General features: G+C 40.9%; 3 protein-coding genes across 16 annotated transcripts in view; 2 read left to right on the top strand and 1 right to left on the bottom strand.

Moving 5' to 3' along the window:
* The window catches only part of RARB (retinoic acid receptor beta), a 216823-nt gene extending 208156 nt beyond the window's left edge, over positions 1–8667 (top strand). For all 4 annotated transcript variants that reach the window (XM_083468366.1, XM_083468367.1, XM_083468369.1 and 1 more), the window contains 3 exons: positions 1219–1423; positions 3002–3160; positions 7204–8667. In XM_083468366.1, coding sequence (XP_083324492.1) covers positions 1219–1423; positions 3002–3160; positions 7204–7400 — 561 coding nt within the window. In that variant the 3' untranslated portion in view covers positions 7401–8667. The remainder of the gene's footprint in view (positions 1–1218; positions 1424–3001; positions 3161–7203) is intronic.
* The window catches only part of LOC310689957 (uncharacterized protein), a 621685-nt gene that overhangs the window by 337266 nt on the left and 258494 nt on the right, over positions 1–25925 (top strand). The gene's annotated exons all lie outside the window — the stretch shown is intronic.
* Positions 8722–25925, bottom strand: part of TOP2B (DNA topoisomerase II beta) — a 47475-nt gene continuing 30271 nt past the window's right edge. For 3 of the 8 annotated variants that reach the window (XM_083467781.1, XM_083467775.1, XM_083467782.1), the window contains exons 24-36: positions 24627–24822; positions 24420–24511; positions 23359–23514; positions 22974–23057; positions 22084–22281; positions 20855–21035; positions 19896–20057; positions 16752–16959; positions 15654–15733; positions 14715–14825; positions 12380–12505; positions 10516–10616; positions 8722–9216 (exon numbers count right to left, since the gene is read on the bottom strand). In XM_083467781.1, coding sequence (XP_083323907.1) covers positions 9055–9216; positions 10516–10616; positions 12380–12505; positions 14715–14825; positions 15654–15733; positions 16752–16959; positions 19896–20057; positions 20855–21035; positions 22084–22281; positions 22974–23057; positions 23359–23514; positions 24420–24511; positions 24627–24822 — 1857 coding nt within the window. In that variant the 3' untranslated portion in view covers positions 8722–9054. Of the gene's footprint in view, positions 9217–10515; positions 10617–12379; positions 12506–14714; positions 14826–15653; positions 15734–16751; positions 16960–19895; positions 20058–20854; positions 21036–22079; positions 22282–22973; positions 23058–23358; positions 23515–24419; positions 24512–24626; positions 24823–25925 lie in introns of all 8 variants that reach the window. The other 5 variants (XM_083467780.1, XM_083467779.1, XM_083467777.1 and 2 more) reach the window with 5 other exon arrangements.

The following is a 25925-nucleotide window of genomic DNA, read 5'->3' on the forward strand; positions in this document are numbered from 1 at the left end:
CATAATAAATACAAATGAGAGAGAGAGAGAGAGAGAGAGCGCAGAGTTGGCCTCCTCCCACCAAACTCTGAATTCGTCTGTCAAAAGTCTGGGATGAGCCACTTTATTTCTCTAATCTGTTGGCATAGCATGAGCCACTGTTTCTCCTGTTCTCCTGGGGAGAGAAAGAAGAGTGAGGGGATAGATCCAGTTGGCTTCTTCCTGCATGCGAAGCTGGAAGAACCCATCATCATGCGACTTCTGCGTATGTTATGTGCTTTGTGGATACCTTTGCAAATCATGTGATAAGAGTGGTGTGGACATTTGAGGTGGGTTCTTGGGAAAGGAAACCCCTGTTGCTTGAATAGCTCGGCAGCCCATGCTTGCCCCAGTCCTAGGAGCTGCTGTTACCACCTTCCTCTCGCCCACGGCTAAGAAGCTTTCCTTGGGCATGAGAAATGGAGGTGGTGGTGTTAGTACTCCTCAGTTACTTTTCTTGATAGGGACTTGAGACTGCAAATGCTTATCCTTCCCACTGGCAATTCTCAGACCTTTATGTTCTTCTTCTTTCTAAAAGCTGCTGTTAATAAGGACCTATGGGTCAAAGGGGATCTGAGAAAACAGCAGAAACCAAACCCGTGTGCAGGGTGAATGCAGGACACAATCTAGCCAAGATTAAGCCCTCCTAAGTCCCCATTGGGCTGCAGGTTCTGTTCAAGCTTCGCTTTCTGAGCAGCTCCTGTTGAACTCACTGAGTCTCACCTAAGCATGTGTAGGCTTGGCTGCACACACTGCACTTAAGCATCAGACTAAAATCAGGCATGTAGGAAGCACTGAACTTCAGCTAGATTTGGTTGGCATCCGTCTGTCTCAGGAGACAACGGAGGAGTGTGCCTTTGGGGTTGAAGTCAAACTGTTGGGAGTTACAATGCCTGCTGTATCTGTAGAGACTGATACGGGAGAGACATGTTTTGTTGCAGCTGGGGCAGACGAGGGCATCTAGTGGTGCTGATGGAGGTGTACCATGGCTTTCCTTCTTTCTATGCTCCTCCCAGTGGTCGTTCCTTCTCTGGTCCTGTAATTGTAGAGTTCTCAAGAAGGCCATAACCTGATGTGGTCCTTTCCCAATGACTGGGACATTCATCTGCCTTTGAAGAACACATCCAGACACCTGGACTCTATAAATTCCATAATTGCAATGTTCATAAACAAAATGACTTTTCTCTCCCCGACCCCCAGATCCTTAGAATTTGCACAAGATACACGCCTGAACAAGACACGATGACGTTTTCCGACGGCCTTACACTGAACCGAACTCAGATGCATAACGCTGGATTTGGTCCCTTGACGGATCTTGTGTTCACATTTGCCAATCAGCTCCTGCCCTTGGAAATGGACGACACGGAAACTGGCCTGCTCAGTGCCATCTGCTTAATCTGTGGCGGTATGTCTTGCTTTGTCATTTGATATGCTGGAATGAGCACAGGACAGAGAAGAAGTTGGGTTCGACAAGTGCTAGTATCTTCAGGGTTTACTAGAATTCATGGAAATGAAAAGTTGTTTCCAAGGAGACGTTTCTACTGAACTTGCCTAGCTCAGTGTTCTTCAACCTTGGGCCCCAGATGCCGCTACACTACAACTTCCATCATCCCTGACCATTGGCTAACCTGGCTTGGATGATGGGTGTTGTAGTCCAACATCTGGGGACCCAAGGCTGAGGAACACGGCTTTTTGAGAGGAAATAGTGGTGTGGGGAGGGGGGAATGACACTATATGGTGTCATGGTGTATCACCAGGACAAATGAGAATGCAGACCATATGACAAAATGGGAGCCGACGTAGTCAGAAATTGCCCTGCTGTCTCAGCTGCAGTCATGACAAAACAGGCTGCAGAAAAAGGGATGAAATCACCCCTTCCCTATGAACTCCATGTGAATCTTTATTCCTCATATCACTGATTACCTGTAATGATGAAAGTTTTGAAGAAATATTCTAACATGGAACTAGTTGGAAGTCATTCCCCCCCCTCTTTTTCTTCTTCTTTTTTGGTATTATTTTTCGTTCTTTTTCCTATTTTAGGAGAATATAATGCATTATATTTTTGATTGCAGTTTATGTTATGTTTACATCCTTGAAATTTTGTTTTTGTATTTTATTCCGTTTTTGTATTATTTGTTCATTTTATTTTATGCTTGTATGATGTATAAGTATAAATAAATATTATTATTATTATTATTATTTAAATAGCCCCTTCCCTGGATTTGGGGCTGCTGAGAAGGCAGACGTTTGAACTTTTCTTTCAGTCTTCCATTTCTGGACTACACCTCTGCACAGTGTCTCAGCATCAAATCCTATGTTCATTACAGATAAACCATTGTGGGGTTGAGTGAACCACAAAATTTTTCACAAATCCTGTATTTTTTAATTGCTCGAGACTCTTACAGATGTTTCATCTAAACAGGGCAGTCCAAATTCACCTCACAGGTTCCTTTAGGCAAAATCTGGAGGCAAATGTATTAAACAGGAAGCACTAGTGACATGCCTCAGATTTATTTATTTTTAACTCAATGGCTCTTAGTTAACTCAGTGTTGTGCTGACACCTACTGGCACACAGGGGTAATAGCATTGTGCTCCGATTAAGTGATGAAATGGCCAAAAAGTATCCCATAGAAAAATAAAACTTTTTGAGTTGGATTTCATTTTACAAATTCAAAATGAGTAAAGTTATACCTTATTATTGGTCTCGTAAGTAAACACAAATATATAGTTAGTTATGGCAGTGCAATTGTCTTTGCTTAGAGCCTTAGAGAGGAACAGGAACTGTTTTTCCAGACTTGTTAAATAGATTGCCAGTTTGCTCAGGAAAAGCCCAGAAGTGTCATCATGCTAGTTTGGAACTGGGCCATGGAAAGCAAAGAATTTGCAACAGGCAGAATTTGGTCATGTTAATTTGAATGCCGACACTAAAGTTTTGCTGTTTACTGTTTTTCACCACTTGTAATATTTGTGTGTTTTTTCCAGACCGCCAGGACCTCGAAGAACCAGCTAAGGTAGATGAACTGCAGGAGCCATTGTTGGAGGCTCTCAAAATATACATCAGAAAAAGAAGACCCAACAAGCCTCATATGTTTCCAAAGATCTTAATGAAAATCACAGATCTACGCAGTATCAGTGCAAAAGGTAAGCTAGATTCCTATGGAATAATGACTCTTGCTTGGTAGGGAAACATTTATGCTCTGATCCCCAGATGGAATTTATCTAGAGTCCTGTGCCCAGCTATTGAGTCATGTGACCAAACCATGGACGAACTTGATTTGCCATGCCGTTCGAGCGGTGATGGGCTTGACCCATGGCTGCTTTCAGTGCAGAGGGGCGTACGCAAACCCCAGCACTACGCACACGCATACCTATCCCCAAGAACAGCCCCTCTAAATGTAGAAGCACCTTCTTGAAGAAAACCTTCCAAGTGATTCTAGTGCACCACTATTTCTGATTATTTTTTTCACTGCAGTCATGCCCTGATTTGCCAAAGTGCAGCTAAATAAACTCACAGTTCAGCACATATTTATGTGGACCAGAAGCGGTGCATGGCTGATTGACACATTTTCCTGGCAACAAAGCTCTGATGCGTGGGATCAAGGAAGCAGATCTACAAAGTTTCTAAAATCCATTCATTCATAGTTGTCCTTTGACTTTTGTGGGCCCTGTGCTGTTGAACTGTGTATACTCATGCAATCATCCTATTTGATAGAGGCTACAATGGTTTATTATACCGAATTATTACAGAGAGCATAAAGGCTAGCAGTATATATATTTAGCACTGTATTAAGCTAAGGAAGTTTTCCATGAATTTCTAACAGTCATTTTATATTATACTTTATTGCAGGGGAATGAATTCCTAACACCTGGCAGCTGCCTGTGTGTGTGTTTGTTTTCCAGGCAAACCCTGCCTGTTCCTCTCTGGTTTTACAAGAAATGGGCCCCCTTTGATATGAAAGCTGCCTTGAGTGCCCAAATGTCAGAGAAATAAATGCAACATACCGTATTTTTTGCACTATAGGACGCAGCTTTTCCGTCTTAAAAACTAAGGGGAAAAGTCTGTGCGTCCTATGGAGCGAATGCAGGGGGGGGAGGCAAGCTTCGCGCGGCTCTTGCGGGCTTTTCCCCAGGAGGGATAAGGGACTGACGCAGCCAGTCAGTCCCTTCTCCCTCCTCTAGAAAAGCCTTGCGCAATCTCTCCAGTCGCGGGAGGCTACGCAAGGCTAAAGAGGAAGCCCGGGCAGCGAGCGGGATGGATCGCGCTCGCTGCCCGGGCTTCCTCTTTTGCCTAGCACGCCTCTCCAGGCGCGGGAGGCTGCACAAGGCTAAAGAAGCCAACTTTTAAAAAATCTCTCTATCTCTACCTCTTTTTCTTTTTTCGTCCTTTCTCCACCCCCTTATTTTCCTCTGGATCAGTGTTTTTATCTAGATTAACGTTTTAGTTTGGGGGGGGGGGATATTATAAAAAAGGAAACTGCAGCTTTTATTTTAGTATACAATAAAAACAGATTAAACAAAACACAAGAGAAGGAACTAGCATAGAAGAAGAGAAAAGGGAAAGAGGGAGGATACAAAGCCATTTACCAGAGGTAGATCTTAACCCTTGCCTCACCTGGGAGCTTCTCTGGGCAGGAATTCCCTCGGCTTAAGTGGGGTGAGGGAAGAGTGGCAGGTAGGGGAGTACCTACCTAGACAGTGAAGCCACATGTCTCTCCAATGAAAATTGGGAGTGGGCATTGTGTGAAGTGGCTGTGGATCTCCTGCCGCAGAAGTGTAGGACTGTATAGAGTTGGGAGGGCCACCTGAGGGTCATCTAGCCCAGCCCCCTCACAATGTAGGAATCACAGCTAAAGAACGCCAGGCAGATGGTCCCCCAACCGCTGCTTAAAAGCCTCCAGTGGTGGAGACCCCCAACAACTTCCGAGGTCACAGAATTGCAGGGTTGGAAGGGAACCCCAGGAGTCATCTAGTCCAGCCCCGGTGGACAGCGGGCACGATCCATCCCGTTGTGCAAGGCTAAAGATGCTGCTCAAGGCTAAAGAGGAAGCGCGCAGCCTGTCCGTTGCTCTTTGGGGCTGGGGGGGGGAATAATATTTTTTTCCTTGATTTCCCCCTCTAAAAACTAGGTGCGTCTTGTGGTCCGGTGCGCCCAATAGAGCGAAAAATACGGTAGTTTATTCACCAAAGAGATCATGGCTGTTTAATGTGTCCGCAGTGTTACGCCCTCCTTTCTTTGGGGCTTTTTCTCCTTCCGCAGCAGTTCCTTGGAGATGCCTTAAGTGTATAAACTCAGATAACCTTGTATATAAGGACAAACAGTCTCTAGACAGCATGGTTACATCCAAATTCATTATGTCCATGATGAAACATCCCTTCTGCTAAATTGCAGTATTCACCACTTCCCAAAAATCCGTATATGTTAATCACCAATAATAATTATTTTGCCATTACGACTTAACCAATTTTCCCGTTTTCCTTAACATCATGTGAGCAGCCCTCCCATTTATCAATGCATTATAGCAACAACCCAACAGTGTTTGTCAATTAGTATAGACCACTCTAACTTTTCATAAGGTTGTGGTTAGAAATTATTCGCTCTGAACTTGGTGTCCTCAAATTGAAAATGGTAATGTGTTTAAAGGTCTTAGCTTACTTGTAAATGTTTCCAGTTATGTTTCAGCTTTGGAACCTGCTGAGACATATGTGAAAACATAACCCACCAATTGCACAGAGAGGCTTTTTTCACTCTCTCTATGACACTATAATTCCACTTTCACGTTAGGCAGAATTGATTAAAAGCACTACTGATTCATTAGTTTTGTTAGTAAACCAATTTATAAGAGGAAGTTGGGGGTGGTTATTTGATTTCTGGCAAATAATTGATCTTTCAGCCTCCTCCAGTACTCTCCACTACTGTTTGTCCTGAAGCATTGAAGATACAGAAATCGGAGATAAATTGAATGAGTTTTGACTTTCCTTCCTGCCATTCTATAGCTGTTGCTCACATCTTCCATGCAGAGAAGTGCATGGAGAAAAATAGGAGCAATTGCTTTGCACTGTCTAGGGATGGGAAGGCCTGGAAAAAAGGGTGGGGGGACAGTTTTTTTGCAGGGGTTTTCCGTAAAAATTGAAAAAAAGTTTGATATCATTTGAATATTCCACACCCACACTCCCCCCCATTTTTCTGGGGGGGGGGGAAATGGCTTTGGGGGAAAACAGGGAGTGAGGGACTGGTTTTTTCCCAGGCCTTCACATCTCTATTTGCACCTATGGCTTTTAACACATTTAGGGTGGAATACTAGGACTACTTACTGTATGATTACCACTTGAAGCAGCCCTGTGTTCCTTTGTAACCTGTCCATGCAGTCAGCCAAGTATTATTGTGCTTCTGCATCTTTGGTTAAACATTTAAGTCTTAACCTAGACTCTTTGTTGTTGCTGCAGTGGACTAACAAATTTATTTTGGCTCGACACTGTCATGGACTCAAACCTGATTCATCAGACGCACAAAGTGAAATCTTAGTTGGCAGATATTTAAAGGTGAAAATTCTAAGGGGGTAGTTGAATGGGAATAAAATGCAAAAATTAGGCAGTGGTGATGAGAGCTTAAGTATTTTAAACTTGCACCCCTTTATAGTAGCAGATTGGTTATAATTGCCAATGTATTGATATATTTAATGGGGGAGGGAACCATTCACAAGAATCGGTCAAAGATTGCACAGCTATAATAACCTGGCACTTGTAACCTGAATAAATCATGTAGCATGATAAAAAATATTTGGGCATCCAAAGCAGCAGAGGCCTACAGTAGCCTGCTGCTCTGTGTGGCTGATGATTACAAATTATGGGTTCCCCTGACAAGTAAGAGCTTTTTGTTTTTAAAGTGACCCCTGAAGTAAGTGACCTGTGACTCCACTCTTAGTATAGTCTATTATGGCATGAAAAGGATGTGTTCTTCAGCTGCTTTGAACATGAAGCAGGTGCTTCTACCTGGGCAAACGTTGCTTCTGAGCATTTTCTTGTGCATACACAGAACTGGCTCCTGGCGCTCACAAGCCTCTCTTCCGCCTGAAAGAGAGGCTAATCCTAGTCTCTGGGTTTCCTGACCCCTGAAAGCTGTGCCTTTTACTTTAAAGAAACCTGACTTGATAAATTTAAATCTTGTTTTTCGTCTTTTTTAAAAGGTGCTGAACGTGTTATTACACTGAAAATGGAAATCCCTGGCTCCATGCCGCCTCTCATCCAAGAAATGTTGGAAAACTCAGAAGGACACGAACCACTGACCCCAAGCTCAACCGGGACCACAGCAGAGCACAGTCCTAGCATCTCCCCAAGTTCCGTGGACAACAGCAGCGTGAGTCAATCCCCACTGGTGCAATAAGACGTTCTCCAGCGACATTCCTAACATTTTATAGACAGGGATGAGACGCAAGAATAGTCTTTGCTGCTGCTCATTTTCTGGACTTTATATATAAACACACTAAAACCCAACAAGGACCAAGAACTTTTCATGTGTACCCGTATTATATGTACACACACACACACATACCCAAACAGATGCCTTGCAGCTTAACTTGAAACCATAAACTTTTGAAATGCTAAATGAACTAGTTCATGAAATAATAAACTAGTTAAGCTTCAATTGTTTCTGCTGGAAATCCAAGATTGTACAGTGACAAGACAGATCTCAAACAAGAGGTTAAAATTATGGTTTTTACCCATTTCTGATGACTTTGTACATAAACAAAATATATGGGCCTGTACTTTCTCGACTGGATGTTTGGTGCTTTCCTTTTCTCTTGCGTACATGAAATGACCCAGACATCATGCTTACGAAATGGACTGCTTACATGTCCAGGTGAAAAAAAGTTCTAAGAGAGACATTCTAATTTAGTTAGGATGAAAACTCGTCTTTGCTCTTTTTTTTAATGGCCTCGGTTTGTATTTCTTTCTTTCCCAGTAAAAGGAGACAAAGAAATTCACTGCACTACCAGAAGGAACTTCTGTATACATGTAACTGCCAGACCAGTTATTTGGATGTAATTTGTTTTACTGTTAATGTCACTTTAAAATTTACAAGGGGGTTTGTTACTTGGCTGACTTCTCTGCATTTAAAAATAAATACTAAATTTTTAACTTCAGTTATAGCCTTCAAGGCAGAAACACTTTCCAGTGTTAATGTTTTTTTTGTTTTGTTTTCTTGTTCACAAGCTGTTAGGGGGAAATTTGTGGGCTAATAATGACCAGGCATACTCACTACCTCTGAATTGGTGACACTAGTGAAAACAAATATGGAGAAACTGTCGTTCCCCCCCCCCCCCAAAGCCCCACAGTCCTCCTCTCTGGTAACAAGGGGCTGTCACTAGAATACACAAAAGCAGAGATGAGAATCTGCCTCTTTGACTTTGTTAATCACCATAAAACAGAGTGGAAAATGTGGTAGCGTGGTTACAATTTTTAAGTGTCAGTTTCTTAGGTTTCATTTTAAAGCACTAGTGAATTTTTTTTATATATTCTAGCAAGTCTGTGATGTACTTTCACTGGCTCTGTTTGTACATTGAGATTGTTTAACAATGCTTTCTATGTTCATATACTGTTTACCTTTTTCCATGGAATCTCCTGGCAAAGAATAAAATATATTTATTTTATACCTGTGGTCAAAAGCAGTGTCTTTTTAGTCCAAACCCCCAAACGCAAGGAAATGGTTTTTATAATTTTTTTTTTTAATGTTTAAACTTCATTTCAAAAAGCAGGTTTGCAGTTTGCAACCATGACAGTTAAAATGTGTGCTTTTGCACAGCTCCCTAGAACATTTCTACAAGCCGGTCAGACAAATACATGACATTTCAATGAGTAAAAAAGAGCATAAAACTGTCGGTGTAAGAACAAAATGTTAAAATGCCTACGCACAATAAGAAAAAACCATCAATTACATCATCACATAAAATAAGTCAAATGTACAAAAAGTCTGCGACAAAAAGGGACAAAAGGACAACATAAGATATTTGTTGGAAGTTTGTGTGCTCTTTGGGCACTTAATTAAACATCGCAAAATCGTCATCGTCATCAGACTCTGCAAAATATTTCACTTCTTTTCTCGCCCGTCCAGTCCGCGGCCTGGAGGCTGCTTCAGAGGCAAACTCTGAGGGGAAGATGTCTACATCTGAGTCCTGATCAAAGGAGGCTTTCTTCGGTTTCTGTTTGATAAGGATTTTTTTTTTTTTACAGTTAGTGAAGACCACACGTGAAGTGTTCTTTTAACATTGATTTGATACTTTAACTGTTATCTAAAATCCCTGCTTAAGCAACCCAAATCTTCAACATACATGTGCTTGTAGTCTAGGAGTACTCCTGGTTTCTCAAAGCAGTTTCTGTGACTTAGCTCGGTTTGCCAGCTACAACAATTCCTGCACTGCAATAGTCTGGCCTAGTTGTCCATGCTCCTGCCTGGACTACTGTAATGGACTCTACATAGACATTATCTCAAAAACCGCATGTTGCAGCTACTGCAGAATAATAATAATAATTTATTACATATCCCGCCCATCTGGCTAGGTTTCCCCAACAAGAGATTAAAAATATATTAAAACATCAGTCATTAAAAACTTCCCTAAACAGGGCTGCCTTCAGATGTCTTCTAAAAGTCAGATAGTTGTTTATTTCCTTGACATCTGATGGGAGGGCCTTCCACAGGGCAGGTGCCACTACCGAGAAGGCCCTCTGCCTGGCTCCCTGTAACCTCACTTCTTGCAGTGAGGGAACCGCCAGAAGGCCCTCGGAGCTGGACCTCAGTGTCCGGGCTGAACGATGGGGGTGGAGACGCTCCTTCAAGTATACTGGACCGAGGCCGTTTAGGGCTTTAAAGGTCAGCACCAACACTTTGAATTGTGCTCGGAAATCTACTGGGAGCCAATGTAGGTATTTCAAGAATATGTCCGCTAGGCTGGTAAACGGAGCAGCTTGATGAGACACATGTGTCTCCACTTCTGAGAGTGTTGCATTGTCTGCCAGTGAGCTACCAGGCCCAATTCAAGGTGTTAGTACTAGCATATGAAGTCATAAACAGCTTGGGACACAAGCACCTAAGAGCACATCCCATATCTCCAGCTCTACAACCGGCAGAGGGAGACGCTGTTGAGGGTGACAATGTCGGCACTGATCCATGAAAGGGTGTTCTCAGTGATAGTTCCCCATTTGTGGAATTGCCCTCCCTGCATCCGTCTTTCTCTTTAGGAAGAACTTTAAACATTCCTGTTGACTCAGGAATTTGATGGCTGAAAGATACTGTCCCTGGAAACCTTAAGGTTATTAGCTGTTAGGGTTTGTAATTGTTTTTAAATGTTTTGTATTCATGTGTTGGTGTTTGCCGGCAGAAATTTTAAATTATTATTATTATTAACCTTCAAACTGAGTATTGTATTCTCCAGGAAGAGAATGTTGATGTTGTTGGAATAGAAATAATACAAGTCAGAATAACTTGTAGGTGCTGAATTTACCTTGCTTGGCGTAGACTTGGGCGTTTTCTTCCCTGGGTTATATTCACCTTCATTTTCAGAACCAGATGCTTTCCTTTTCTTTGCTCCTCTGCCTTTTCCTACTAAAACATTAAAGAAAATATATATCCATAAGTTATTTATATGTTTCAGAATAGCAAACTGGATTATCTCAAAGTTATTTGACAGTTTTAGTAGAATAGATTGAATCAAACAAAAAATTTTGACCTATGATTCTCTACAGGAATTTGTGTATTAATAAAACACATTAGAACTGAAATTTCTCTACAATAATAAAGCTATTAAAAAAACCTTCCCAATACATGCCCCATACCCGAGCATCAAAAGAAATGCAGCACATTCTTTTGCCTCTTCCAGAAACGTCAGAGCCAAATTTCCACAACCCAGACCTTTGTACTAGTGCAAAATGAAAGCTAATGCTACCAATTTAGCAGCTCAGTATCTTCTATCATCATCAAACAAGACATTAATTATGGAACTCAAATTCTATTTCATTTCACAGGAGTCTCATTTTTGGGACTAAAGAACTGCGGAAGAAGTAATCCTTTGATTGCTAAGACAACCAATAGTTACATGAAACTTCCCTTTCTTTTTGCTGACTGATTAAAATTACAATTACTATTGTAAGAGCCAGGACATGCTACCTTTTCATCAAAAAACACTTGCCATTGTTAAATGTTTATTCACCATTTGTGGACTGATTTAATTATTACAATTCACCCCTTAGCACAAGAGTTGGGAACCTTTCAGGTGCCAGATGTTGGTGAACTACAACACCCATCATCCCTAGCCGCTATCCATGTTTGCTAGGGCTGATGGGAGTTGTAGTTCAGCAACATCTGGAAACAAAGGTTCCTCACTCTAGCTTTAGCATAGCTTCATGGGCTTTCATGCTCAGTAAGGGCTACGGCCACAGCTGCATTCACAGAAAGAAAGGCATTGTGTCCACTATAAAGTTTATAGCAACAGCACAGTGTGCCTTGCAGTTCACAAACTCTTCCATTTTAAAAAATACTTTCTCTTTAAAGTGTATTTTTGTTCTCTCGGCGACAACAGTTGAACACAAGATTTAAGATCTGGGAGGTGGGTGGCGCTGTGGGTTAAACCACTGAGCCTCTTGGGCTTGCCGATTGGAAGGTCGGCAGTTCGAATCCCCGCGACGGGGTGAGCTCCCGTTGTTCAGTCCCAGCTCCTGCCAACCTAGCAGTTCGAAAGCATGTCAAAGTGCAAGTAAATAAATAGGTACCGCTCCGGTGGGAAAGTAAACGGCATTTCCGTGCGCTGCTCTGGTTTGCCAGAAGCAGCTTAGTCATGCTGGCCACATGACCCGGAAGCTGTATGCCGGCTCCCTCGGCCAATAAAGCAAGATGAGCGCCACAACCCCAGAGTTGGCCATGACTGGACCTAATGGTCAGGGGTCCCTTTACCTTTACAAGTTTGTGATACTACATAACAGTTTGTGTTAATGTGACTCTCCAGCTAGGCTATCATAAGCCCTGAATCTGATTCCACACCCTGAGTATATTCCGCCCCATCCTCAAAGCAGCTTCGTGCATCCTCTCTTTTCACTGCCAGTGTAAAGAAGAAATGCAAGCCTCCCCAAGGGCATGATACGTATGTGTGACCTGCATCCACAGCCAGATAATGTACATCTTGCTAAAAGGTCAGTTTCCCTTTCACGTATTAACAGCCAAAATGGGAAAGAAGCGCAGCAGCTGATTTGCACTCCACCCCTGCTTCATTCCAATTAAACGATCTTCATTCTGAGATGAAGAAAAAAAGAATTGTTCTTCCCTACACTCGCATTGCTGCATCAAGTGAAATTTGGCAACGTCCAAACTGTTACCTTTGGGAGTTGCAGCCTTCTTTGGGGTGCCAAATTCAGGTTCTGAATCAGAGTTTATTATTTCCATCTTCTTGGGCTTAGGAGGTCTTTTCGGTTTAGAGGGCACATCCGCCGGCAGTTTTGCTGCTAATTATATTAAGAAAGACTACATTACCATGAGTACAACAGATTCTCCCTACAAGTACGCAGAGCCTCTACAAAGAAATGCTCTGTTTCTTCCCTACGCTTTCTTTTTCACTTTTAAAGGCTCAAGAATGACTTGTGATTTTCTGCATGTGTGGGTTCAGATACCCTTTGTGTTCATTGCAGTCCCAGCCACCCACAAACTTACTTGCATTGTTCGACAAGGAGGAAAGCATTAGAAATCCGACTTTGTTTAAGAAGATGGGATGCAAAATCATGTGGGTGGGAAAGAATTACACAGGACTATGTTATCTGGAATATTCCAAAAGTTAATAAAAATGCCCATCTTTTTATGGATCTGTCTTGATGATTATTTGATATTCTTTCCTGATAACGTCCGTTCAGTCCCATATCTTCTGCAACTGTTCTTTCCAAATCTGAGCAACATATAACTCTGCCCCTGTTAGCAATTGACTGTACATCAGTATTTTCTGCTCCTGATTTTAATATATACAGAAGAGTAATTGCAGTGCTTCTTGAAGTGTTATATTGTGTGTTGAAAACTAAATTCCAGATTAGATTTTTTTTTTTTACACAACTCATATGTAGATGAATTTTGGAAAACAGATGTAGGTATGCTTGATTTATTATAGGAAATATTAGTGAAATTCAGAAATGGGATGCAATACCCTTCTGGTAATATAGACTATCCTTTTAGTCATATACATTATAATGTACGTTATACGTTAATTTGAGTGCCTGGGGTTTTGTTGTGTATTTTGTTATGATTAGCATTACCCCTCTGTGATACTATGGTTTTATCTTTTTTAAAAAATATTAGGGCACTACGGAAGAATTGTGCTAATATTAACAACAACAACAACAAGAAAAGATGTAGACAAGTTTCTCCTTGATCGTCTTTCTCTTCCCCTTAGCACAGGCAAAGATTACATAGAATAGGCAGTGGGCGTCTGACTCCCATATCTTGCTTCAGTCTTTCAGTTTCCCATAATCTTAGTTTAGACTGAAGTGGGAGAAGGTAACAGTGAAGCAGGGCTTTGCGGAGGCAATATATGTGACTCTCTCCACGTGCAACTGCTGTACTTTCATAGGGTGAAGGTTCATAGTCCATAAATGTAGCTAGCAGACAGTTATCCTTTCATGCTGGAACTGCATTTCACTCATTCTCCAGAAAGGAGGTAAGAAGAAAAACTTGCTATATCCAAAGAAGTGAAATCATGGATATCTCTACTAAGCAGTTTTAAATACCTTGGTGATTTTTTTTCCAGACTGAAAGGTATGTGTTTTCTTAGCTGTCTACTAAAAAACGTATTAACAAATTTAATTAATAATACTATGAACATTAAAGGACTTGGCAGCCATAAAAACCTATTCCATTGATAGGCAAACTAAGGCCCGGGGGCCAGATCTGGCCTTCTAAATTCGGCCCACGGACGGTCCGGTAATCAGCGTGTTTTTACATGAGTAGAATGCATCCTTTTATTTCAAATGTATGTCTGGGTTATTTGTGGGGCATAGGAATTGGTTCATTTTTTCCCTTCAAAATATAGTCCGGTCCCCCACAAGGTCTGAGGGACAGTGGACTGGCCCCTGCTGAAAAAGTTTGCTGGCCCCTGTCTATTTAGTCTCTGCCACCTGCAGTCTGAAGGGTAGCAAAACAGGGGAAGACCCTCGGCTTGAGACAAGTAGACAGCCATTACCAGTCAGGGTAGACAGTTTGAAGCTAAGTGGACCAAAGGTATCCCCCCAAAAAGAACCCCCCAATATATTTAGAGGTGGATTATGGAACTAAAAGGCTTTGGCACTGATGCTTAAAGAATACAGTGGTACCTCTGGATGCGAACGGGATCGTTCCGGAGCCCCATTCACATCCAGAATCAAACGCAACCCGCGTCCGCGTGTGTCACGATTTGCCGCTTCCATGCATGTGCGTGCTGTCATTTTTACCATCTGCACATGTGCGAGCGGCGAAACCCGGAAGTAACACGGTCCGTTACTTCCGGGTCACCGCAGCGCACAACCCGAAAATACTTATCCCGAAGCTACTTCAACCCAAGGTATGACTGTAGTATTCAGGTCATGGCTTGACATGATATTAATTTGGCTCTAGTTAATGCTACTACTTCTTTTGCTGCAACACAATAGAGCATATTTTAAATGAGCAAGCTAACCAGGAAATCCAAATACTTGCCTTTTTTAGCAACTACCACTTTACTTGGAGATTTCTCTGTCTGTTTCTGAGTAAAAGAGGAGGAGAAGACTGGTGTTGAATCTTCGTCATCACTGTCAAACTTGGATGTATCTAAATAAAAGGTTTTAACATGTCGTGTCATCACCCTTTTCACAGTTAGGCTAAATATAGGAACGCTTTCTACTTCCTCACATTAAAATTAAACTTTACCCCCCCCCCACACACACATAAGATCTTAATGTTTGAAATATGCTACCTCCCATTCAAGCTTACCAGCATTCACTTACTTCTAAGATTACACAGTTTGTGCCTTTGTATGGGTGACTCCTTCCTGACCCCCACAGTGGCAGATAATGGGTGGGTACTTAATGGGGAGAAGTGGTTGGCTTGCTCAGCACTGGATTGCACACCAAGTTGCCCACCCCTTGAGAAACCAGTGCAAGTTATTTATTATTATTATTTATTGAATTTACATACCACCCAATACCCCAGAGGTTTCAGGGCGGTTCACAGAACAAGCTGAAGCATTGTGTACTTCATACACCACTGTCCTGGTCTTCTTATAATCTAGCAACCCTTTTATAGCTTGTCACATCTCAGAGATGGACCGTAACAGGGCAGACCTACCATTTTCCGGGACATGGGTTCTGTGAGGGGGTTGGCATCTGGCGTGAGCACAGTGGCAGAGCTTTTTCAGACAGCTTCTAAGCTTTTTGGGAACAAGACTAGCACATTGCATACTAAACATCTTTTGCTTCCTTCATGCTCGTACAATTCAAAGTTTTGAAATCTTGGCGGCTGACTGCCTGACTGGAAAATGATCGCTCCTTGAGGTATGCAATTTGAGGCAGATCTAATGAATTCATATATTCCAAGCACATTGCTATCTTCGTAGATATATCAGAAATACTGTATTAACATATATACATATATACCTACCAATATTGGCTTTCCGGGAATAAGAAGGAAAGGTGAAGAGGTTGCCGAAGTCTTCATTGGTCTTCTCTGGGGAAATCTTCCTGTTGTAAAAATGAAAACTTAACTATCTGTTGCACCATGCACTTGAAACCATTAGTTACTTTCACAAGGGCAGAAGCTCTGCACAATTTGCAAACACATAAGCCCAATGCAGGTCACCAATCATGGACCCTGATTCACCACTTCATAAAGAGTCCAACTTGACTTGCGCCAATTCGTAAGTGCTGTCTGATTCAGCTTGGGGCCTGAAGTTACCCAACCCCTGCCCACCCCATTCAGTAATGGGAAAACCAAACTAGATCCAAAGACACACCTGAATTTTATCTCTCTCTCTCTCTCTCTCTCTCTCTCTCTCTCTCTCTCCATTTCCCCACCATTAAAACCAAAGAAAGAATCCTTTTTTATTTTTGGCCAGAATTGTATTAAATTTGCAGGCAATGTTTCTCTCCTTCTGATGGCTTGAAACTTGCTAAAATTATCAAGATAGGATAGCTACAGTTATTTTTTTTCTGGGGCGTGAATCACTTAATCTCTCCTACCATTTGGGGGGCAGCTGGCCTGAAAATTGCAGCCATGAGAGAGATGGCATTTGGGATTCATCCAAATCCAAGGCACACCTTTTTTAAGACATGCCTAAACGGGGACAGGAGTTGTCAAGCACCTGACAAGCCACAGTAGTTGGCTGTTGGGTATTAATAATGCAATACTGGGCTATTCCACAGAAAACGCATATTAATAGGTACAGATGAGAATCCAAGTTTTTAAGGCAAAGTGGGCCATCCACATGTTGTGGACTACAACTCCCATAATCTGTGATCACTGGCCATGGTGAGTGGGGTTGATGGAGGTTGTAGACTACAACATTTGAACAGCACCAAGATGGTTTGTGCCTGGTCTAAGGATTTTTATCAAAGAGTGCCTCAATGGCATGTATCTTCACATTTTAAAGGACAATAAGGCTAAGGTAAACACACCAGGGAGGACTGGCCACTTCTTCAAACAGGTAGATTTGTTCTCGCATATTTGTCAGACACACTTTCTTGAAGTTACTGAACTTACTCTGGAGAAGGTTTTGATTTGACTGGGGAGAAGTCATATTCATCCTTTTCTAGACCATCCGAGGGCTCAAATTCATCTTCTCTGTCATTGATGATGGGAGATGTTTTTATTTTCAGTTCATCTAGATCATTATTATTGTTAGCATCTTCGTCACCCTCACCATCATCTTCCTCTTCCGAGAAATCAAAGGTGTACTTCGGCCTTTCAGCTGTGAAGACAGATAATGGCATCAATATTTATTTGTGAATTTCTACATTGCACATTCTAGGAAATGTCAACCCTAAAGTGTCTGATGCAAGATACCGTGCATACCTTAAGAAAATGACAAACGTGGAGGGCATGGCAGCTTAGAGTAAGATGAACAAGTAACTTTTCCCATAAGGGATAAAGACTAGCAGCCCATCCATGGGGAGACACTAATGATCTGTAAACAACAAAGAAATGAACTACACTGCAATCTCCTCTAAAGGAAAGCTACCAGAAAGCTCTCTGGTAAAGGCACATACAAAACTAAGCAAACATTCCTTGATGGAACTGTGTCATCTATCTTGACAAAAAGGACCGTCTCTCCCCATACAAACTGACCCAGACCCTGCGCTTGTCATCTGAGGCCCTTCTCTATGCTCCCAGATTGTGGAATGGTCTCCCCAGAGAGGTTCCCCTGGCGCCATCACCACATGTCTTCAGACACCAGACAAAAACATTCCTCTTTACCAAGACCTATGCTATTAAATAATCTATGGCCTGTGAAAGTGGGGCGGGGGGGGGACTGTTATTATTATTATTTTACTATTAGGCCATCCGTCAATATGCTTTTTACTGTTTTTATCATGGATGTTTTGTAATGTGTTTCTAATGTACAACACCCTGAGATCTTTTGATAAATGGCAGTATATAAAATGAAATAGTAATATTTCATAATTGTTGCATCAGTTTGCAAAGGACTGTAAGGGGTCGAGGGCTTGAGGGTTGTGTATCTAACTCTGTCAGCACCACTTCTGTTTCTGGTGCTTCCTCTCCCAGCATTGGCTTATTTGTCTTCTTTATTCCTTTGGGTTAATTGATCTAGCTGGGTGTTGCTTCAACTGCTCTGGACAGCGCTCTAAACCAATGGTGTGCTTTAACTGCTGGCCAATTGCCAGTGAGATGATTTTCTGACTATCCAATCAGGTTTCAGCCTAGGCCTATTTACAATAAAGGGACAGAGACCACTCCCTACTTGATTAATGGTCAAATCACTTCCACCTTCAATAAGCTTGATATTTGGGTTAATAAAATGTGATTTGCCTCTTTAAAACGGGTTTTGCTAGTCGCCACGGTGAGCTAGGCATTTTCTGCCCAGGGCACCTAAACACATGTGAAGAAAAATAAAACTCAGACAAACAATAAGTAGTTTTGTGCTGAAGGCAGCCCTGTTTAGGGAAGTTTTTAATGACCGGTGTTTTAATGTATTTTTAATCTTTGTTGGAAGCCACCCAGCCAGATGGGCAGGGTAAGAAGAAGAAGAAGAAGAAGAAGAAGAAGAAGAAGAAGAAGAAGAAGAAGAAGAAGAAGAAGAAGAACAACAACAACAACAACAACAACAACAACAACAACTTGCCATTCATTTTGTTTCACCTGGTGGCAAGAAAGCACCTCCATAGTGGCCCCCTGAAAAACCACTTCTGTTTTTAGACACTGGTTAAAACCACTGTAATCTATAAAGGCTTTTAGTGGGGTTTTGAATCCCATGAGTAAATTTTCCGTTAGTGGTTTTAAAAGTAATTTAATGCTGTTGATGACTGTTTTGTTTTCTGCTCTTGCTTTCTTTTGGGTTTTGACACTTTTTTGAGTGAGTTGCTTCTGCAATTTAATCAAATTGTAAGCCATCTTGAAAATCAAGCTTAAGAGCACACACACACTCACACCCTGCATTGGCTGTGAGTCCTGGAAGACCTGCTCCCTGCCTTGCAGGCATTTTTCCACCTGGCTGGGAGGGTGCGGCTGACTCCACCTACAAAAGCAAGTTGCTGCTGAACAGACTCTTAGACTGGGGTGTTGCAGAGGTGGGGGTGGTTTGTTGCTGTTATTTATATTTTTTGCATCTTTATTTTAGATCTTATGATTTATGTGGAAATTGTTCAATTTGTTTGTGTGCTTTTTTATGTTTTATTTATTGTTTATGACCACTTTTGTTATGCTTTGTTATGCTTTGAATTATGTATTTTTCTCATGTTGTAAGCCGCCTTAAGTATCATTTTAACTATGGCAGCATACAAATAAAATTAGGGATTCTGTATATACATATATGTGTGTACACACTTATAACTAGGGAGGTAATAAGATTCACTCAAAATCATAGCCTTGCCAAGTGCCAGGATGAGGAAGTGTCAGTATCTTGCCCACTGAGCATTTATTATCAAAAATAATTGTCTCCATGGGATAAGTGATATTCGCTTTGGTCCTTGGCATTGAAGTTTTAACCAGCTTGCATCACACCTATTTTCTCTTAATCCTGCCAGTGAAAGCATGTTTCCCAGGGGGGAAAAACTTGTTTCTGCATGTTTGGCTTGAATTCCCCGGCTAATTTTCTCCAATTAATCATTCAGTGTGTCACCTACATTTAAACATCTGTTTTTAAAAGTCCGTAGTTTGTATCCTGAGACCAAAGCTATGCAAAATATAAGGTACACTTTGATGTCGTGATAAACCACAGGTAATCATGGAAATAATACACCACAGCAAGCTTTAGGCTTGCACACTTTTCTCCTGGAGCATAAGCTGCGAAGATGAATTTGGAAGCTTTTACTTCTGTCAACCACCCAATAAACTGTGGTTGATTTTAGCTGTGGTTTGTTTGAAACCATAGTTCATGAAGCTGGCTTTTGAGAGGGAGGAGAGTCAAACCTAAGGCTGCGGCTCATACCCCACGGTTTGCATGATGCCCAAACACAGTCATCTGTTGTGCAATACCGTACATTTCAAGAAGAAAATTATGGTGAGCCTTTATTAAGGTATATTCAGTGGAAACCCTGTGCACACAAGCAGGTACAGTGGACAAGTATCCCTTGAAAGGAGCAGTGCCCCCCCCCTTTTAGCTAAATAGCTCTAGAAGGCTCTCATTGCATTCTGCACATACACTGAAAAACGCACTTTCATTATTACCTGCGGCTCTTCTAAGTAACGAGTCTCTTGGAATAATCACAGGTTCGTTTTCCTCCAAGTCACTTTCAGATTTAGATTCATCATCTGACCACGGGTTCCGTTTCTTCACTTTCTTCGCACTGGACTTTGTGGCGGAAGACGGTGTTCTTCTCACCCTAGGGCCTAGAATAAAATTTAATTCTCAGAACAGGAAAGAATCTTTTATTACATATACTCCCTACACAAAGTTTTTTTAATAACCTGCATTAAAGCATTTTCATTTTCCAGGTTAATTATGTCGAAACACATTACCTCATTAAGCACTCCAAATACAAGATGCAGGTGGGGATGCCAGTTTTGAAACTCATGTCATATAAAACGGTAAGATATCTACTTGTCCCCTCTGCTCTTCACTGAATCCAAAAGAACTATTGCATTTGGCAAAACACCTGGTAAATTCACACCTTTCACGAGTCTATTAACCAAAAGGCAGGGCAACAAATAAGCCACACTAATCAGTATCAATGCTTCCCTGAGAACCATGGAGACCACTTCACATGGATCCCTTTGACTTGAGCACATAGTTCCAACCAATCTAAACCATGTGCTTGTTCAAGTTCTTTCAGAGAACTGCCAAAATACAGAGCTGCTTCTTAAACCCAAAGTCTTTGGCAGCCGTGAAGAGAGGGAAAACTCTGGGTATCCAGAAAGTAGCTGCACACCGAGATGTGCAGTTCCTTTTTAAAAAAACAATCATTTTTATGTCCATATCTATACCTGCAGCATATCTATGTGCTATTGCTTCAGGCATTACAGAGCAGTTCTGCACACTGAGTATTTGGCTGATGGTGCTTCTTGGAACAAGGCACTGTGAATCTAGACCCCACTCAATTTCTCCACATGAGCTTTCCTTCTGATATCCATGAATTCAGCTAGCGATGCTTCTTTGTGACATCCAAAGTCACTCTCTGTTTACTTACCAGGCTCCTTCTTCTCTCTCTTGGGCTTAGGTGTTTTGGCCACTGGGCTGACCACTGGGCTGGCCACTGGGCTGGCCACTGGGACAGTGGTATTCAGCGAATCTTCACCAGCACCTTCGACTGGTATGCTACCAAACTCTTCATCAAATTCCAGTTTTATTGCTAGAGTATCCAGTTCTCCCTGGAAATTTAACCAAACGAATTAGGTCAATGTAATGGCTGGGTGTAATAAAGTTTGCTGAGCTGGTGCAATATTCCAGACTCCTTTTAGGAACTTCAATTCATGTAGGGCTCTCTATCTGGTCCATAGGACTCCTCCCCCCCCCCCCCAGGTCACAACCTTCACCAGTCTTACTCTCCCTGAACATTTCTGCCTGGCTGGTTGCCCAGATGGAGGCGTGTGTGTGTGTGTGTGTGTGTGTGTGTGTGTGTGTGTAGAAACTAGCCTATTGTTGTTTCTCTCACTTTAGCCTATGCCCTCCCAAAGGTTGCCCAGATGAGAATGATGCCCTCAATCTGGGGGGTGGGGGGAACCCTTAATCATTCACACTCAGTCCAGATACTTCCAGGTTGGATTACTGTAGTGCACATTCCACAGGGCTGCCCTTGAAGTCTGCAAACTTCAATTGGACAAGGCAGCTGCCCGTGTTTTGCCTGAGGTTACCAGACTGGTTCATTTTATGTTAATCATCTACCAGCTTCAGTGATTGAATGGAATCCAGAAACAGATTGGCAAAGTTCTGGTTTGATCTTTATATCCTGATCCCAGGCCATTCAGGTCTCTATCAAGAATTGCCTCCTCCCATATGAACCTGTCCAAGTCACTTAATTCAGTCTTCAAGACCTTTTCTCTGTGTCCCCTTTAGCCAATGTGAATGGACCAACATGAGACATAGGGTGGTTTTGGTTGTAGTGCCCAAAATTTGGAACAGCTCCCCTTGACAGGGATGTCTGGCTCCTTAGTTGCTAAGTTGTCCACTTCTAGATGGGCACTGGAGATAGGCACTATGGGCATTTTAAATTATTTCCTCTTAATTGACTTTTGTTTTACCAATGCTTTTAAATCATATTACATTTACTGTTGTTAGTGTTTTAAATTGATGTGTTTATTTAGCATTTCTGTAATTGTCTTTAAGCTGCCTTGAGTATATTTGATATAAAAAGCAGGGTATAAATTGTACAAAAAATAAATAATATATAAGAATAAGGAACAAGATATATTGACTTGCCTTCTTCTTTTTTAGCAGTTTCTTACTGGCATCAGCTTTCATAGCAGATGTAATCTGTGGAACTATTCTCCTACCAAATGGCGATGGCATAGTCTCTTCTAAGTGAAGTTTCTTCATCTTGGGCTTACCAACTTTGCCTTTAATAGGTTTTGCTGTCATGCCAGACAGGACATCTTCTCTTTCCTGTGCTTCTACTTTCTAAAAATAAACACAAATGAAAGAAAAATATAAACATCTCCAAAGAGGAACTATTACTACTACATACAGAAAATCTATGTCTGCTTGAAAAAAAAGAGAGTACAAAAAAGAGGTTAAAATAATGCTATAACTGCATTATGTCATCCAAGACAGGCAATACTAGCTACTAATCCTAAGGAATGTTTGAGTAATACATCTGAGTAATTTTGGACAAAGCCTTATGTAAAGCAGATGAAAGATTATTATTTGTCAGTCTTTGCGGGGATCTATGTAATTCCTGCCACGTCTTCAATTTGAGAACCAGTCAAAAGCTTTTAAAAGAGAAGTATTATGCATGTAATGTCTTTGCCAAAAACATGGGTAGACCACGTTACGAAACAAGTATGTAGGAAAATTGGGCAATAAATAAACAACTATAGACGCTCAAAGCTAAACATGCTGAACTCAAATGCAAAACCTACAGACTGGTGAACCCCCCTGGATTCTGGGTTTTCTGCCACAGTAACAGCTACAGCAAATATATGTCTGAGAACACAGCTCTGAAATGTAAAATTACACAGATCCTCATTTCACCTCTTCTGCCAACAGACTTTGATATATTAAAAAACAACAGTTTTGCTAGACTACTTGCTGAAACAAAAACTATGTTGACAAACTGAAACTGAAACATTAATCCTTGATGCTGTACATACATCAAGCTCTTCTACAAAGGCTGCTAAATCTTCTTTCCAAAGGTCTGAAGGAGATTTTCTCTTGAGGTCAGCAAGATCCTTTCCCTTCAAGGTGACAAATACAGAAAGGATTTTTGAACAAACATATTCTGAACATCCAAGATAAGCAAATGTTAATGAAACAAAACTAGGACAGCGACTATACGGTCATCCTCATGCAAAGATCTGTACATAGTACCTTTTATATACATATGTTTGATCAATAGCATTGTAATGGTGAAACCAATGAGCAAATTCTGAGACACAAGTTTGGGTTTGGGGGGATAAATTTTAGAATTTAGAATGCAGCAGCACATACATCAGACTAGGAAGTACTTTCCGGCCAGGAACTCTGAAAGATACCTACTTTTGTGTCCCGCTGCTTAATGATTTCTTCTACTTTCTCTTTAGTAAGACACCACAAAGACATATTTAGGATGTAGTTGAAATCTGGGCCTGAGGTAGATCCAGAAGAGTCGGAACTGTCATCATTGAGGTTCTGCATTTCTTCCTCTTCTGCTGCCTAGAATAATAATAATAATAATAATAATAATAATAATAATAATAATAATAATAATAGTTATGCTGCTATTCATATATCCTACGGCTACAAAGGGGTATACTTAAAGACTTTGTATTTTATTTAGGTTAAATGTCTACAATACCGGTGATCTACAGAGGGGAAGCTCAAGGAATCCTGGTAGGAGCAAAATAAATAAATAAAATGAGGAAAAAAATCATAGCATAGTATCCAGGACACAAAGTTCCAAAGCTGCTATAATGTGCAGCTAGAAACACACAAATCTCTCTACAATACAGCAGTGGGTTCTCAAACAAACTAACTTGAAATGTCTTAAAATTACTGTGGCCTACGAGTTACACAATGCCCCTGTTTTAGGGGCAGAGTTACTCATGTAATTGTGGCAGATGGAGGCAGAGTTTGGCATAATCAGAAGAGAATTATTTACATGATTTTCTACAGACATCTCATTCATCTTTGGAAACTGCTAATTTATTTGCCAGAGCACTTTCACTGGGAGAAGGAGTTCTGCCACTCAGCTTGAGGTACTGATAGGATAATCTCCGGCTGTAGTCATACTACATCTCTCATTTTCCCCAGCCATCATGGTCAATGGCCAGGGATGATGGGACATGTAATCCAGGAAATAGTTTATGGAGCTGTACAGAAATAGCAAACAGCTATGTGGCAAAGACCAAAGTCAACAATGTAATTTCTCTAAGATGATAAACATCCAGCCAAAGCTGTATGTACAGCTTGCATTGTTATAAATTAGTTAACTACTCATAATTTGGGACTAATTTAAGCTGCAATCATAAACATCCTCTCATACCGAAGGAAAGACTGAAGATTAATATTTTCCTTAAAAAATCTATTAGAGGGAATTGCATATCACCTAAATAGTTTACCTTTTCTTGTGCTTCTTTCCAGGCTTTCACCGGGTCAGATTCATAGCCTCTCTGGACTAACATTTGAATCAAATCTCTCTTTGATTTATTCTCTATGTGAAACAAAAGAAAACAAATTACAATTTTTAAAAATTGTATGTTTCTATTTTCCTTCACTTACATCTTTATCAATTTCATAATGCACTTTAAATTTCACATGTTTCTTACCTATGGTAATTTTCCCTTGTATTTTCTCTAGAATAAAGCGAGCCTGATTGTTAAGCTTGGTGGATTCTGCCCCCAACATCCCTACAAGCCACTCCTTGCGCAAGCTGTAGTAGTTTAATCGTAAGTCAAAGAATTCCTTCAGAATATCTTGCACAGTTTCATACTTCTTCAGACACCCCATGTGATCAAATAGCACCTGCACAAATATAAAATGTTTATTTTCTTTCTTTCTTTTTTTAAAAATAAGGTTTTATTAAAGCTTTTTTTGTAATATAATAAAAGAAACTAATCTAAATAAAAACAAAAACAGAGAGAGAAAGAGAAATGAAAACTCTGGGTCCTCTCTCAAAAGTAACTCTTAACCCTTGCCTAACACGAAAAGTTGTGGACTATCCCAATTCTCACCTGGGAGCTTTCCTTTCTTCTTTCAGTCTCTAACCCTGGAAGGTCTTCCCTTCCCAGCCAATGTTTGATTATTTCAACACTGCATATAGTTAAGTATGTACAAGATATGTGAATATTTTATATGACTGCACATGCAACTAACGTGAAGGTAGTACAGCAAGCCTTTAAAGAATTCTCAATTCAGATTCAATTTTAATTATTTGAAATAAATTTTAACTAAGCTGGTACTGATAGTTTTTCTGGGCATTTAACAGACTTTATGCCAAGTATATATGGATTTTTATTTTTTGTCAAATTCAAGTATTTCATATTAAAATCATTATCCAAGTATAGAAGGCCTTTGGCTTGACTTGCAATTCAGCATTCTATTTGTTTGTAAATAATTCATGCTGTTGAAAACAATGAGGTGATCAGAATGCAATTAGGTACACATGTTGAGGATACAATTCTTTTTTCAAATTCAAATGGCAATTGAACTCCCATACCCACTTTCAAAGGGAGATATTGAAAGAGTTAAGAGCCCCCAATTTTGCCAGGAGTTTGGAATTCTCAAATCTTGAGTAATCTCTTTAAAATTATAGACCAATCACCAGCTGAGTGAGTCAAAGTGTTTTTATTCTAAGATCACCTGAATAGGCATTGTGCAGGTTGTACAATTTTTTAAATGACCAGATATCAGACCCATGTGTACTTAACGTCAGATGTCAAAGAAATTAACAACTATCTGACGTTTATAAGACATCTGAAGGCAGTCCTGTTTAGGGAAGTTTTTAATGACTGTTTTAATGTATTTTTAATCTTTTGTTGGAAGCCGCCCAGAGTGCTGTGGAAACCCAGCAAGATGGGTGGGGTACAAATAAATTATTACTAATGGGGGGAAATTACACTTTTTAC

The sequence above is a fragment of the Podarcis liolepis genome (genome assembly GCF_965112155.1).
Source record: "Podarcis liolepis genome assembly, chromosome: 12".
Classification (NCBI taxonomy): domain Eukaryota; kingdom Metazoa; phylum Chordata; class Lepidosauria; order Squamata; family Lacertidae; genus Podarcis; species Podarcis liolepis.